The 16,301-nt window shown below is 36.1% G+C and overlaps 1 protein-coding gene across 1 annotated transcript; it reads left to right on the top strand.

Moving 5' to 3' along the window:
* The first annotated feature begins 12,321 nt into the window (after positions 1 to 12,321).
* LOC145098848 (uncharacterized) lies at positions 12,322 to 13,655 on the top strand. Its single transcript, XM_079036446.1, has 2 exons — positions 12,322 to 12,536; positions 12,998 to 13,655. The coding sequence occupies exons 1-2, from the start codon at positions 12,322 to 12,324 to the stop codon at positions 13,653 to 13,655; spliced, it is 873 nt and encodes a 290-aa protein (XP_078892572.1).
* Positions 13,656 to 16,301: the final 2,646 nt, after the last annotated feature.

The raw sequence follows: 16,301 nt of genomic DNA, 5'->3' as shown, positions 1-16,301 counted from the left end.
GTGCTGCCGGTCGTGAGACGTGGCACTTGAGCACAAATTATGGACTCTAGCTTACGAATGTCACCTTTATGGGCTTCAGTTAAAAGGCTTCGATTAAATATCAACATGAGAGCTGTAAATGACCCAAGGTTTTCTGATTTTTTATTACAATTCGGTGATGGAAAGGAGGAAACATTGGACAAGTCCTTTATTCGTATACCTGATAACATGTCCATTCCATACACTGATAAAACTAATTCAGTGGACGCTCTGATTGATGTAGTATTTCCTTCTTTGCAATCCAACGACGCCGATTCAAAAATTTTCATTTCGAGGGCTGTTGGGTTTTATTTTTGTGGTTTATGTTGGGCTCATAATTCCTTAGTGGGTCTAGTTTGTTTTTTGTTTTTTGGGCTTAGGTTGTTAATGCTGTAATGGGTCTGTATGTGTTCACGGTTAGTTTAACCATGAGCACTTAGTACTTATATGGTGTTTATGGTCTTGATGGGCTGGACTTTGAGGCCTTGGACTGATATATATATATATATATATATATATATATATATATATATATATATATATATATATATATATTTAGTGTTCTCAGCCGTGACTTAGTAAGTAGTTTTTGGCCATTGTTGGTTCACGACTGAAGCCAGAAGGTTTAATGTACCAGACGATTTATTAATCAATAGAATCGTGTGCACTGAATGTTATTTTCGTGTGCTTAAATCTCTATTTAGTTTATATTCCGCATTTGCTAAATAGATTGATTGATATTGTGTAAGCTTCATTGTTTTGAGACTTACAATTGGTATCAGAGCCTTAACGGGTATCAATCACATTCAAGGACTTTGGAATCGGTTTTAGTTGTTCTTGGGGTTGTTGACTTATTAAAAAAAATTATAATCTTAAAGCCTTAGATTTTGTTTTCTTCTTTCTATGTTCTTTGTGAAATTGAGTTTGGCATTCATCGTGTTTATCAAAAATTCAGATATATCCAATTCACGAATCTTAAGAGAGCTGGATAAAATTTAGATTTTTTTCTGTTAAAGATTAGCATCAAGGGTATGCAGAATTTATGGAATTTACAGTCAAATTTGGAGTTCACGGTCAAACATTTAAGGTTTAAGGATTCTTTTTGGTCAAAGCCTTAGTTTACGGTCAAATTTGGAGTTTATGGTCCAACGCTAAGCCTAAGGGTTTTTCAGATTCGTTTATAGTCAAACCTTAATTATTTTTTGGACGTTTTCGAAGTCATTAATTTAAAATGGAATTCCAATTCACAAGCTCAATGCATCAAGAGTTGGACTCTATCATGGGAACTACCACTCGTATTCCTCGACTTTTGTCAGCTGATGGATTTCCGGAATGGAAATTCAGAATTGAGAATTACATTAAGATGAAGGATCCTAAGATATGGAGGAGCATTCTCAGAGGTCCAGTCAAGATTACAACTGTGGATGAAAAGGATAAATTTGTGATTGAAAAGAAGATAGAGGACTACACAGATAAGGACTTTGAAAAACTTGAAGAACATGACAGAGCTCTTGCTACTATCACTATGGCTTTGTCTCCTGAGATTGCTCAAGGCTTTAGGGAATACACATTTGCAAAGGATTTATGGGAAGCTTTGATTGAGGTTTATGAGGGAAATGAGGACATGAGACAGAGCAGACACGACTTACTTCGACAAAAGTTTAACCTATTTAATCACATTCTAGGAGAGTCTCTAGAAGTTCAACTACAACGATTTATTACCCTAACTACTGAGACGAGCACCGCTGGAATTAATCCATCTCGCTCATAAATTAATAAGAAGCTACTGAACTCTCTTCCAAGAAGTTGGGATATGAATGTGGCAGTGATCAAGAAGACTAGAGATTCGAGCAGTCTCACCCTTGCTGAAGTTATGGCTATTATCAAGGCATGTGACATAGATGATAAACAACATGAAATCAACCATGTGAGTTCCTACTCTACTACAAATCTAGGAATCTCATCAAATAATGCCTTCTCAGCTCAACAAACGTATACTGCTCATCCTATTGTGCCTGCTCAATCTTTGATATCCTCAAGTCCTTCTGGCTCAAATTCTAAAGTCACAGCTACAACTCAAACCTCATCAATTCATAAAGAAGCTGAAGAGAACTTAGCCCTAATGGTTGGGTTTATGAACTATTATAATGCTCTTCTGGCAGGGGCTTTGGCCCCTCCAATCATGGTTGGAGAACCGGATCAGATTCACCCTGAGGATGTGAAGGAAATGGACATCACGTGGCAAATAGCTATTGCCGTGTTCAGGGAAAATAAATTTACTCAGCATACAGGAAAGAACAATTAGGGAATGAATGTGGAAAAGAAGGTAGGACTCAACAAGATCAAGCTTTGATGTTTCAACTGTCATGATCTAGGTCACTTTGCTCGTGAATGCACCAAGCCAAATACCAGAAACAATTCCGATAGGACACTGGTGCCCGCAGGGAACAACAGCGCAACTGCAGTTAACGCTGAAACCGCTAACTTGGAAATGGTAGCATAAAGCTTCAATTGGGAGGATCAAATGCAAGCGTTGAATTTGATAGGACATGAAGCAGCAAACATGGCTCAGATCAGTGAGAATTTAAAGATGGACGAAGCTGAAGAAGAGATGATGGAATTGCAATTTGCTTTCATAGTCTCCTCCTCACCTGCCACAAAAGAGGTTAGGAAACTCCTTGTTCTCAAGCATGTAGTGATACAATTAAACTTTATCGTGATCAAATTGATATATTAATTAGGGAAATTGAGGACCTTTAATATGAAGTATACACTCTCAGGAAGGCTCAAAAGCCCTTAAAACAACAACTAGAGGCCTAAAAAAAGATTTAAAAATAATAAAGGAAGAATATAATATTAAATGTGAAAAATATAATTATGCTCAACTAGAGATTGCCAGTCTCATTGCCAAGCTTGACACATTAAAAAATAAGTTTGAAAACGCAGATTTTAATTTTAAAAAATTTGATGTATCAAGTAAGAAGGTTGAGACGATGATTGAGAAAAAACTTAGATGACAAGGTAAAAAGAATGTAGGTCTTGGTTATGATAGTGTTCCTCCTCCATTTAATGATAATTACACCTTCCTCCGCATGATTAAGGAAGAAATAGCATGGGAAGCTCACATGTAGTATGGCAAACCAACTGTTGTTGAGATAGTGGATATTGATAGGATGAACGATACTAATGTCTCTACCTCACATGCAGATGAATCCCTAGTGCAAGACAAGAAGGAAGATGGAAAGAGTACTTGTGTTTTAAAAAATGACACTGCTTTCAAAATTGATGTTTTAACATATGATATTGCTATTCCTATTGACTCTGTTGATTGTTTAGACAATGTTTGTTTGAAACTTGATGTTTCTTTTATCTCTAATGTGTGTGATGATGTGATTATTAATCCAAATTTGAATGGGCTTGCCATTAGTAAATGTAGTCCACCAAAACAAGTCAATAAGACTGCCAACTATAGGTGTACTTGTAGAAATAATCAGGAATCACAACCAGTAATAATCATTTCTATGTGAAGAGGCATACATGTTTTCTACTGTGGAACCCCTGGACACATTGCCAGAAGTTGTCCAAATCATGCTTATACTCCTTATTATACACAAGGTAGGTAGGACGTATCACGAGGAAGATCTTTTAAAAGAAATTCCTCGAGGTCACGTTCTAGTGATGATGATTGGAATGCAAACAAGGATAGAAAACAGGTTGTAAAGGAAAATAAAAATAAAATGATTTTGAAAAAGAAGTCACGAGATAAATTGATGAAACTGAAATTGATCAAATCAAGATCGGTGTCACCAAAGTCATCTCATGGTTCTCCATCTATATATAGATGGATACCCAAAAGTTCCAACATAAAAGACAAAAGGATTTCAAAATCAAATGTTAAATCTTCCATCTATGTCAACAATAAATTTTTTAAATCTAATTATAGATGGGTGCCCAAAGGTAATGCATACCAATCATCTCACCATCCTTTAAATTCTTCAAGTACAATATGTGATCCAAAGGATATGGTATGGCAGGAAGTTAAATATTTAAACGGACATGGTCTACCCAATGTCTCTATGGACCGGGTTCCCAAATCTAATTAATCTCGCACATCGTGTAGGAACAGCTATGGATGAATATCATCAGACCTTGGTATGTTGATAGTGGCTGTTCTAGGCACATGACATGAGATATCTCTTAGTTGCATGACATTCAAAATTTTAATGGAGGGTATGTTTCCTTTGCGGGAGGAGAAGGAGGAAAAATCACTCAAAAGGGTACGGTAACTAATGGAGTCTTAAGTTTTGAAAATGTTAATTATGCTCCAGAGTTGAAACACATTTTGCTAAGCGTCTCTTAGATATGTGACAAAGGTTTTTCAACTCATTTCACGAACAAGGAATGCTTAATCTTAAAACCTGGTATCATCATACCAGAGGATTGGATTATGGTGTAGACCTGGCAATTCGTGTATTCGTGTCATGAAAACATGTCACACAAGAATTTGACACGATACAATTACACGATGAGAAATAAGCTTTATCTCAATTTTCAAGATGTATTTGTGTCGTGTTTTGTCTCTCATGGATTTGTGTATTCGTGTCTAGAATTGCCAGGTCTATTCTGGTGAGATCTAAGTGTGAAGGAAATGCATACATTATCGACATAAACCATAATGTTCCTGAATAGGTAACATGTCTATTCTCAAAAGTCTTAGAACACAATGCTATGCTTTGGCATCGTCGTCTAAGTAATGCAAATGCTAAGAACCTAAATTGTCTTGCTAAGAATGATAGTGGACTACTAATAAAGGATTTCATAACCTTTGAGAAATTTGTGGCATGTGCTCAAGGAAAATATCATCATAAGCAACATAAGCCCAAACTGATTAACACAATCAGCAAAATCTCCAACTACTACACATGGATTTATTTGGACCTGTAAACGTTCTGAGCATTAGTAGAAATTCTTACTATTTGGTGATAACAAATGACTACTCTTGTTTCACCCGGGTCTTCTTTTTGTCAAATAAAAGTGAAACCGCTGAGCTTATCAAGAGGTTTGTAGTGCTCATTGAAAATCAGACTAACGAGAGAGTGAAGGGGATTTGAAATGACAATGGCACAGAATTCAAGAATGTTGTTCTGGATCATTTCTATGCCGAAAAGGGTATACTGCGTCAATACAGTGCTACTAGGACACCTAAACAAAATGGTGTAGCAGAGCGGCGAAATCGCACTCTGATTGATGCAACAAGGACTATGATTTATGACTCAAAATTACTAGTCTTCTTCTGGGCTGAAGCCATAAACACAACTTGTTACGTTTCGAATCATGTTCTGATTAACAAACAGCAGATGAAGACTCCACATGAAATTCTATATGGTCACAAGCCAACTGTAGCTCATTTTTGGATATTCGGATGTCCATGCACACTACTTCATCTGGAATCAACTCCCAAGTTTAACTCAAAAGCTGATGATTGTTATTTTGTACGATATGCTGGACACACTGCTTATAGGGTATACAACAAGTCCACGAAACAGATTGTGGAGTCATTCGATGTGCGCTGGCTGGAAGAAAAGACGACGGACGCTCGAGTTGGTCCAGATTGGTTATTTGATCACACTTCCTTATTTAAAACATTTAATGTGTTTTTAGATGATATTTCAGGAACATGCTTAGGTTCACGTGCAGTTGTTGGAGATGATGAAGAAGAAGTTGTCATTGGTTCATTCAAACCATCTGTAGTGGCTCATGAATCCTCCACTACAGAGGCAACTACACCTAAAATATCTTCCTCATCACCAATCTAAGAGTCTATATCTGTCTCTGAAAATACCATCATTCCTCCTGAAGAAGTTGAGGTTCACGCAAAGGACTTAGTACCATCAAGTGAATCCGCATCATCAAGCGATTTTGTGCCTACCACACAAACTTACATGGAAATTCTCTTTCCAGAGCCATCCGCAAGTGAATTTGTGGCAAGTACCTCTCATGATCACAGACAGTCTGAGGGAGGAAATACGGCAGCATGCATATTCGTCAACATCACAAATCTTCCAATCACTGTAAATGATATCAGCAATCCAATTCCAACCAGTGTTCGACTCGATCATCCTATCCAGAACATTATCGATCCACTAGAAAGCAGGGTTCAGACTAGATGTCAAAGTGGAGATGTAAATGAGTGTCTTTATTCGTGCTTCGTATCCCACATTGAACCTAAAAATGTGGACATGGCTCTGAATGAACCAAGTTGGGTAGATGCAATGCATGAGGAGTTAAACCAGTTCGAGAAACTGAAAGTATGGCAGTTGGTGGAGCTACCGAAGGGCAAGGAATCCTTGGATATGCGTTATGTGTTTAGAAATAAGCAAGATGATAGCGGAGTGATTGTGCGCAACAAAGCTCTTTTAGTCGTTCGTGGCTTCAAGCAAATAGAGGGTCTTGACTACACTGAAGTATTTGCTCCTGTGGCTCGGTTGGAAGCTATTCGTATATTTCTTGCTTATGCTTCCTACATGGGATTTGCAGTTTATCAGACGGATGTCAAGATAGCCTTCTTGTACGGTGTAGTATAGGAGGGGATTTATGTTGATCAGCCCCCAGGGTTTATCAATCCAAAGTTTCATCATCATGTTTACAAGCTGGACAAGGCTTTATATGGTTTGCATCAGGCTCCTAGAGCCTGGTATGCTACCCTAACTAAACATCTACTTGAACACGGATACACAAACGATCGATCAAACATTATTCATTAAGAAAATGGATGCATACTTGATTATCATCCAGATATATCTAGACGACATCATCTTCGGGTCGACCAGTTCAAAGCTATGCAAAGAGTTCGAGGATGTAATGAAGAAAAGATTTGAGATGAGCTCGCTAGGGGGGATGACAATGTTTCTAGGGTTATAGGTTCAACAGGAATCTTATTGCATCAAGGAAAATATGTGGAAGACATGTTAGAAAAGTTTGGTTTTAAAGACTCAAAAATTGCTTTGACTCCAATGGCAGAAAGACCACTGTTGGCTCCAGATCCAGATGGGGAACCCATAGATCAAACAGAATATCGATCGATGATCGAATCTTTGATGTATATGACTGCCAGCAGACCTGACATCATGTTTTCTGTCTGTCAATACGCTCGTTATCAGGCTAATCCTAAACTGTCTCATTTAATTGCTGTTAAAAGATTTTTAGGTATCTTAAAGGTAGCCCTAAACTGGGTCTTTGGTATCCAAAAAATTCCGATTTCAATTTATATGCTTTTGCTGACAGCAATTATGGAGGATGTGATCTTAACAGGAAATCCATGTCAGGTGGATGTCAGTTTTTGGGGGATCGATTGGTGTCATGGCAATGCAAGAAACAACAAACGGTGTCAACCTCAACGACTGAGGCTGAATATGTTGCTGCCTCAGCCTGCTGCTCTCAGGTTATTTGGATTCAACACCAATTGCTGGATTACGGTTTGAACTTTCTTGAAACTTCCATTTTTTGTGATAATGATGCAGCTATTCAGATTGCTAAAAATCCGGTTCAACATTCCAAAACCAAGCACATTGACATTAAGATTCATTTTATTCGAGATTGTTATGATCGCAAACTCATTCGTTTGGAACAAATCCACAATGATAATAACGTGGTGGATTTGTTTACCAAACCCTTCAGTAAAACCCGTTTTGATGTGCTTGTGGATTTTCTAAAAATGATCCGTTCTAAGATTTAGTTATTTATTATTTGTTTTCAATTTAAAAAAATAATAATTCTTTTTTGTATATATTTTTGGGAAGTGATATCAATATGTGATAACAGGAAATTTAAATCCGTGTAAGGTACCAAAGTTAAATTGTCTAGGCTCTGTGTTCAATGCGCTGGTAGGCACGAAAGATTTAAATAGACTTGACTCGGTACAGATGAACTTAAGGAATCTAGAGACTTGACAAAATCTTGACCTAGATAGATCCATTTAGCCTGACAATATGACGCTCGGGTAGGTTGAGCAGTGAGTTATACATGGGAATCTTCAGATTACACTAAATAATCTATATCCAGAACCGTGGTTTAACTTTTCCTTGATGTGCGGACTTTGTCCTTAATTCCGGTATTGACAGGACGACTGGGGAATTCCGATAAATTAGGTCTGTAGAAGGTTATTTTCTTGCTTTCTTTCTGTTAGTCACGTGTTGCCTCCTCTGCGTGATTGAAATACATCTGAACTGGATTGCAACATATGCAATTCTATCTCTCTACATCTTCTATCTATGCAATTCTTTCTGTCTGTTATCCATATGTTGTCTCCTCTGAGTGATTGAATACATCCGACCTGGTAAACAACATATGCATCATTCTACTTCTCAATCCTTCTAAATCTGGTTAGTTATATGTTTCACCCTCTACGAGATTGGAAGAGATCCGACCTAGGTGTACAACATATGCATTCTAAATCTGCCTTCTCCCATAATAATTGTCTGCTCATCTAAAGTAAGGAGTATTTTGGAAGTCCCTGATTATTGGGGTATATCAGGAAGCGGGAAATATGTTCTAGTACATCTAAAATTGAACAATTAATAGGTTGTCTATAGATCTCACTGCTTAATTTTAGGTGGACAACAATATCCTTGGTCGTCGTCAGAATAATGGTCCTTAGGAACATTATCTAGGAACGTAAGGTCACAATTGTCATGTCACTTGTAGTATGTCCTAATTTTGTCACAATCTTTCGTGTTTAAGTGGACCACAATACCAGAAATTGACCAGATCTATTGATGAAGGGGGAGGTATCGATAAATAGATTGAGGCTGCCTAACAACTTTGATCCCAAAAGTTTAAAGTTAGTCATACATTTTTTTTTGAAGTTTGTTCATATTTTATTTTTTCCTCTATACACAAATTTAGGGGGAGAATTAAATAAAATTATATATATATATATATATATATATATATATATATATATACACACACACACACATACTTTTACTAATAATAATAATAAATAAAAAAATTAATAATAATAATAATAAATAAATAAATAAACAAAAGCCTATTTGTTCAATTTATATTTGAGTAAATTATTTTAAGCTTATTAGAGTTATTTGAGCCCAATGGACCGAGAAGCCTATCTGTTTAGGTATAAAAGCGTTATTATCTCTTCTTTTTTACTTCACTTTCAAATTTTTCACCGTAAACACAAAAGCTCCAAACCCTTGGCGAAAACGGTTCACACTCTCTGCATCCCTTCGTTTTCAAAAATCTCCAGTTGATTCAACAATTTTCCTTGAGGCATGTCTTCATCGAGCATTGTGCTCCAAGTTTTGCTGTATTTTGAGGTATTTTAAGGTTGTTAATGGAGGATTTTGATTCATTGATGGTGGTTTCCGACTAAGGCTCCGACAAATTGTAGTTGATGAATCGTCGGGTTAATTTAGGGTTTACGCCTTGATCCAGATTCAGCTGGAAACCCCTTTACCTGACCGTAAACGAAGACAAATCTTTACCTGACCGAGAATGAGGACATTCATTGACCATAATCGATAAAAGTTTAACTTTCACGATAAATGGTTAAAATTGAACTTTGACCGTAAACATCTAATTCAAGGAAATTATTATGTTTAACAAGAAGTTATTATTCTTATTATTCTTAATAATTAAATTTTGTTTTGTAATTAATATTGTTTGGACAATTATTTTTCCTTGAATCATTCTTACTTGACTCGTTTGGTGCAGATAAATGGTAGATCATTTAAAGTTCTATGAAAATCACAATGTTGCTGGATTTCTTATGGATCCTCATGCTGCTCATCGAGAATTCAAATCTATGATTGTGGGCTTGAATAATTGTAGAATTTCACACGTGTTACGTTCTAATCTAGTCGTTTTCAAGGACCTAATTGTTGATTTCTGGAAAAATGTCTCTGTGAATAACAAGGGTGCAGGTGGAGCTGGCACCATTGAATCTGTGATAAAGGGAATTAACATAGTTATCTCTGAACAAATTATTCGAGATATGCTTGAATTTGGTGATGATCCTGCATTTCCAACTGAATATCCTGCTAGTAAAGTGAAGGAGGTGCTTGAGAAAATGTGCTATGAAGGAACTTATCCTCCAACTATCAAGAAGCAGCTGCCACCTTATTGGAGGTTTCTTGCACATTACTTTGTAATTTGTATTTCTGGAAGGAAGTTAGGTTTTGATGAGATTTCTCAGACTGCGACCTCAACTATTGTCGCTCTATCTATGAACTGGGATTACAACTTTTCAAAGTTTATCTTTGAAGAAATGAAAAGAAATCTTCAGGGGAAGAAAAAGGATCAATTCTTAATGTATCCCAGGTTTCTTCAAATGATCCTAAATGATAAATATACTCAAATTGAGAGGTCATATGACACGTTGGAGATGAAAGCTTTGGCTCCCAACACTTTTGGACTCACGAAGCAATCTAGAAAAACAACTAAGATCACTTTTCGAGGAACAAGAGAGTTGGTTAAATTTGGAAAGTTTGCTGAAACGGAAGATGCTTAGATTGCTAGTACTCCAATTGCAATAGTAGTTGAAGAATATGCAGCTCCAACAAGACCAAATCTCAGTTCCTTGTTTGAGATTTCTGATGATGACGATGACAATGATATTGATGATGATGTTGGTGATACCGACGATGGTGATGACAGTGATAGTGATGATGGAATAGATCTTCGTATGCATGTACTACCACAGAAGTTTGCTAGTAAAGGTTTGGATACTCCAGTTCAAACTGAAAAGGATGTAAATATTTTCAAGCAATCAACCGATCCCACACCCGGTTAGATGGATGCTCTCATTACTCAACTACAGTCAACTGCAAGGAAGCCTCCCCAAGCGGTTCCTGTTATTTCTGCTTCTCCATCTGAGAGTGATAAAATTGATTCAGACGCCTCCTTATTGCCAAGAAAGCGAAGACGCAACGATCCAAGACAGGGAGTATTTGTTTCTGAACTAGTACAAGCATCAAGCCCTACTGAAGAACCAACCCTATTTTCTTAAGATAATCAAAGTTTTTCTATAGGACTAGCCCAGATGGCTCAAGATGATCTAAGCCCTATTGTAGAACCAGTCCAGGTCTCTCAAGATGATCAAGGTCTTTCTATGGAGCAAGCCCAAGTCGTTCAAGAAGATGCTCAGAGCCCGATTGTTGAACCAGCCCAGGTTCAAGATAATGTTTAAAGTCTAGTTTTTGGTGAAGGTTTCAAGTTTTTGGCCAATGAAGAAACGTTCGCCTCAGGAAGTTCCTCCACTCCATCACTTCTAGAGCATGATGCTGCATCTGTCAAGCTAGCCAGGATACTATCTTTTCAAGATTCTATTTCTCAATCCAAAGGAAAAGGAATATCTATCAGCTCCAGACAAGGGAGTGATGAAGATTCTCATCAAATTATCTCTGAGCTTAAACATGAGATTGTGTCTTTCAGGAAGGAATCAATAGAGAAGGACTTTATAATTAATAATTTGGATGTAAGAGTATCTAGTCTTGAGAAAGAGAACTCTGTTAAAGATGCGAAGATTTCTGAACTTCATGTAAATCTTGGTGGTATAGCTGCTTTAGTCCTTGACTTGTAACGACGTTTACATCAAAAGTTTGGTGATGATTTCCAACCTTTGAGCTCTGAAGGTGAAAAGATTACAACTTCTACTTCTAATCCAGTTAATCCATCTTCTCAAGGTGTAAGTGAGAGGGTTGTTAGACCCGCTCCAGATGCGAATCTTGACACTTTTTTTTTATCTTTTGGTCCTTTTTCTGCTCAATAAAGGAGAGAGAAGCAAGCACGGATTGAGGAGCTAAAGGGGAAGATGTTGGTTATAAAGCATTCAGATCAGAATGTTTTAGGTGATCACCCTGAAATGTTTTTAAGGGAAACAGGAAAGGATTTTACTGACAAGTATGGAGATCGATCTGGCATTTTGATGTGGATATGATGCTGACAGGAAAATGTGGGCGGTAAAGCGAAAGAGCAAGCGAGTTGAGTACTATGAGAAGCCAGTTGACTTTATGTCCTGGACTACAGTTGATCTTACTAAACTTAATCATGCCCCCTTCCACAATCCAACTAATAATTTTGTGGCCTGGGATTTTAATAGGTTTCTTGAGACTCAAATTAAAAATAAGTTTGAGGGCATGCATACTGCTTTATCGTTCACGAGAAAGGCTAAAGATGATTGATCATCGAACTAATCAAACCTTGGTGAACGTCATGTAGCCACCCACAAAGAAAGTTAAAAGGATTCAAGTTCCTAAACGTGTTTCAGAAGGCACTTTGGACTCAATGCATTTTTGGGTTTATGATGAAGCTATCGCATCTGCGGTAATCAAGCTAAAGAAGGGCCAATATCGCATTGTCGATCCAAGTGGTTTGTTAAAGTTTGGAGAACGTGATATTCATACTTTTTCACATTTTCAGCTTATTGTTGAGAATGAATTATTTGAAGCTGCTGGCAAAAGTTTCACTGGAATGGTTGCCACTATAACTGAGAAGAAGCTGTGGGCTGGGGCACTTGATCATTATGATGTTCATCTCATAGACAAGCTTTAAAAGCAGCCAACAATAAACCAAAAGGGAGATTGTTGGGTTATATTTTTTTGGTTTGTGCTGGGCTCATAATTCCTTAGTGGGTCTAGTTTGTTTTTTGATTTTTGGGCTTAGGTTGTTAATGCTTTAATGGGTCTGTATGTGTTCACGGTTAGTTTAACCGTGAAAACTTAGTTCTTATATGGTGTTTACGGTATTGATGGGCTGGAGTTATATATTTAGTGTCCTCAGCCGTGACTTAGTAAGTAGTTTTTGCCCATTGTTGGTTCACGGCTGAAGTCAGAAGGTTTAATGTACCAGACCTTTTACTAATCAATAGAATCATGTGTATTGAATGTTATTTTCGTGTGCTTGAATCTCTATTTAGTTTATATTCCGTATTTGCTAAATAGATTGATTGATATTGCGTAAGATTCATTGTTTTGGGACTTACAAGGGCGATATTGTCAACTAAAAATGAAAGTGTTGATGAGATTAATTATAAGTTAATCGAACAATTTTCTGGCGAGCAAAAAGTTTACTACAGTTTTGATGAAGTAGAAGATGACAAAAATAACTTATATCCAATGGAATATTTGAGCTCGCTAAATGTTAGTGGTATACCCCCTCATTATATTCGGTTAAAAACTGGGTGCCTAATAATACTTATGCAAAATATCGATCCCTCAAATGGGTTATGTAATGGCACCGGATTGATATGTCGAGCTTTCCAACAAAATGTCATTGATGTAGAGATAGCTGTTGGTCAACATGATGGAAAAAGAGTGTTTTTACCAAGAATTCCTCTATGTCCGTCTGACGATGAGATGTTCCCATTCAAACTAAAGAGAAAGCAGTTTCCAATTCAGCTTAGTTTTTCTATGACAATCAATAAAGCTCAAGGACACAAAATTCCAAATGTAGGTGTTTTTCTACCAAAATCGGTATTCTCACATGGCCAACTTTATGTGACGTTGTCCAGAGAAATATCACGTGTCAATACCAAGGTATTAGTAAAGCCGGAAAAAATGTTTGATAATGATGGAATCTACACATCAAACATTGTGTACAAAGAAGTTTTATGTGATTAAAATGGTACAATCAATAACTTATAATTTTACAATTTCTTCAAATATGTATCTTAGATGCTCATTTGATGTTTAATACAGGGCTAGCAGATGAAGCAACATGATTGTAGATTGGTGTAGTTTATATATTGGACATGTTACAAATGTACAAAACTACATGATTGCAGATTGTTGTTATTTATATATTGTAAAATCATGTATGAACTATTAGATGAAATTCAAAATGTATACTCAACTTCTGCCGTATTGTATGACTATGCATCTAGAAAGAAACTATCCGTTGAAATGAGCTATTCGACTCAAAATGGTCAACCAAAAGGCCGCAATGAATAGGTCACGTCTAAAGGAAACTAATCATCACATTAAAACTATCTTCTGAAAGAAACTCTTTGCCGCCCGACGCTTAGCGCGGGTAAACGGCTAGTATATACATATATATATATATATATATATATATATATATATATATATATATATATGCTAGTTACATTCAAGGTCCGTGCTAAGCACGACCCACAAAAGGTAGTTTGGATATTTCTTTCCATTCTTTGAATCTTGACCAAATGTAAGTAGATTGCTGTTAAGTATGGAATTCATCGTATGTTATTGTTAGCACTAAACTACCAAGTATATTGTTATTATTGGCAAGGAAATGAAAATGCATTGCTATTATTGGTAAGGAGGGGAAATAACATTGTTATCATGTCAAAAAAGTAAAGTATATCAATTATATAGGCAAAATGCTTAAAATCTAGTGTTGTTTCATGCAAATTCCAAATTTGCCCTTATTGCTTGACCAACACGTCAAGCTTGTCCATGACTCCCATGTTACCTACATAATTGATATTTATATAAAATTATCAGCAATTAATCTTACATTATTACTGTCTGGGAAAATGAAAGTTTGTTGCTATTATGGTTACAAAAATTTAAGTATGTTGCTTACAAGGGTCCATTTTAAAGCACTTTGTTTATTCTGGTAAAAATGGTGAACTCCATTGCTAAATGGTGTAACTTCCCCTTCATCTTTTAAAGAGCAATATGCATACCCCAACACATATACACATCAACACACATAATATGGATGTTGTTGTGTGTATGTGTGGTTGTGCGTTTATTTTTATTTCACCCCCATTTTGATAGTTTTACATAAAAAATATCCATATATGTAAAAAGTTCATTTAACAACCTATAAAGCTAGAATTAAAGATAAGTCAATATCCTGGCTTGCAAATAACCTTGTAAAAAAGTAACATATAAAGAAAACAATGGTTTACAAAATATCAAAGGTCTATAATTTTAAGTGTAATGAATGAGCAAATTGCAGGTAACAAAAATATACTTAAATTTATTTCACAAAATATAACAATTTCATCCAAATACATAGCAATTTCTAGCTTATAAAAAGAAACAAAAAAGATGAAAGTACAATGCTATAATTTTTTCTTTACAAAGAAATGAAACCAATATACCATATTAAATAAAACAAAGAAATTACATTGCAAGTTCTTGCTTCCACCTCTTTAAAATATCTCCAATAGCTTGTTCCTACAATCACTCGATGCTTGAGCTTTGAAGACTTGTTGAGAGAGATTACTATTTATTGAATCTTGCACTTATAATATTAAAGATGTAGGTCAACACCAATAACTTGTCTTTGCACGTTATTGTTTATGGAAAATATAGGAAACATTTGTTCTTTCATCACTTTATGATTTAAGCGCATAATTAACCAGCTTCTGTAATGATTAAACCATTATACTCAGCTAGTAGCCTTGGTACGATGAGAGGTCCTTATTACTTTATCCCATGTATCATCTCCTCCAGGGGTAAATCATTTGGGAAGTAATGGCTTATTTCTCCTTGGTTTATTATAAGACTTGTTAGAACTTAATATCTTAGATCCCATTTGTACAAATTTCATGGAAAGATGCCAATTCTAATATAAGTTATGACCAAAATACTCGAAGAACTTGAAACAAGAAACTGCACAACAAAAGTAAATCACATTCCCCTCCCATAGTCTACATTAAGTTATATTTCCGTGTTAATAGCTCTGTTTTAGGAGAGACGACTATAACAAGATGGTCACATTGACTCAATGTATGTGTTTGCAAATAAGAATACCCTCATAGTGATTTTCTCGAATTAGAGATCAAACCCTATAAAGTAATTTCTCAATTTCTTCATCAAATTCACCCGTCAATTGAATGATTTATTAGCCGATTATATTTTTGAATATCATATATTTCAATATTGTATTGCTGTCAATATTTTCCGGTATTATTTCCTATTATACCCCCACTATATTTGGGGATCCGTTTGTATTTATCCCTACATAAATAGGGCATTGTTGATCACAACTATTCGAAGATTCAGATCCTACATTTGTTGTTATGGCATCAGAGCCATAAACTCTAAATTCAACGGTCACACTTTCATCCAAAGCTATAGGTTTGTTTCATCTGTTTCACTGTATATATCAAGAGCCCTTCTATGTCATCGTCATGGGCAGGGATGATGCTAGTTCAAGTGAAGTAAAGGCCACAACGTTACATCCTGCATACACTGTAACGAACATCCAAACCAAGATACGAACTCTGGATGGTGTCAAAGTTACGTACTCTTCATGGATAAAACTGTTCCATC

The sequence above is a fragment of the Lactuca serriola genome, chromosome 4 (assembly GCF_051521515.1).
Source record: "Lactuca serriola cultivar US96UC23 chromosome 4, Lser_US96UC23_V15, whole genome shotgun sequence".
Lineage (NCBI taxonomy): Eukaryota > Viridiplantae > Streptophyta > Magnoliopsida > Asterales > Asteraceae > Lactuca > Lactuca serriola.
This window is presented reverse-complemented; position numbering and strand designations above follow the sequence as displayed.

What these genes read in the sequence shown, in the direction of transcription:
- LOC145098848 (XM_079036446.1), top strand. Translation starts at nt 12,322, where the DNA reads ATGCATTTTTGGGTTTATGATGAAGCTATCGCATCTGCGGTAATCAAG. An exon ending in ACTATAACTGAGAAGAAGCT is followed by an intron (nt 12,537 to 12,997) that starts GTGGGCTGGGGC and finishes ATATTGCGTAAG; the next exon opens with ATTCATTGTTTTGGGACTTA.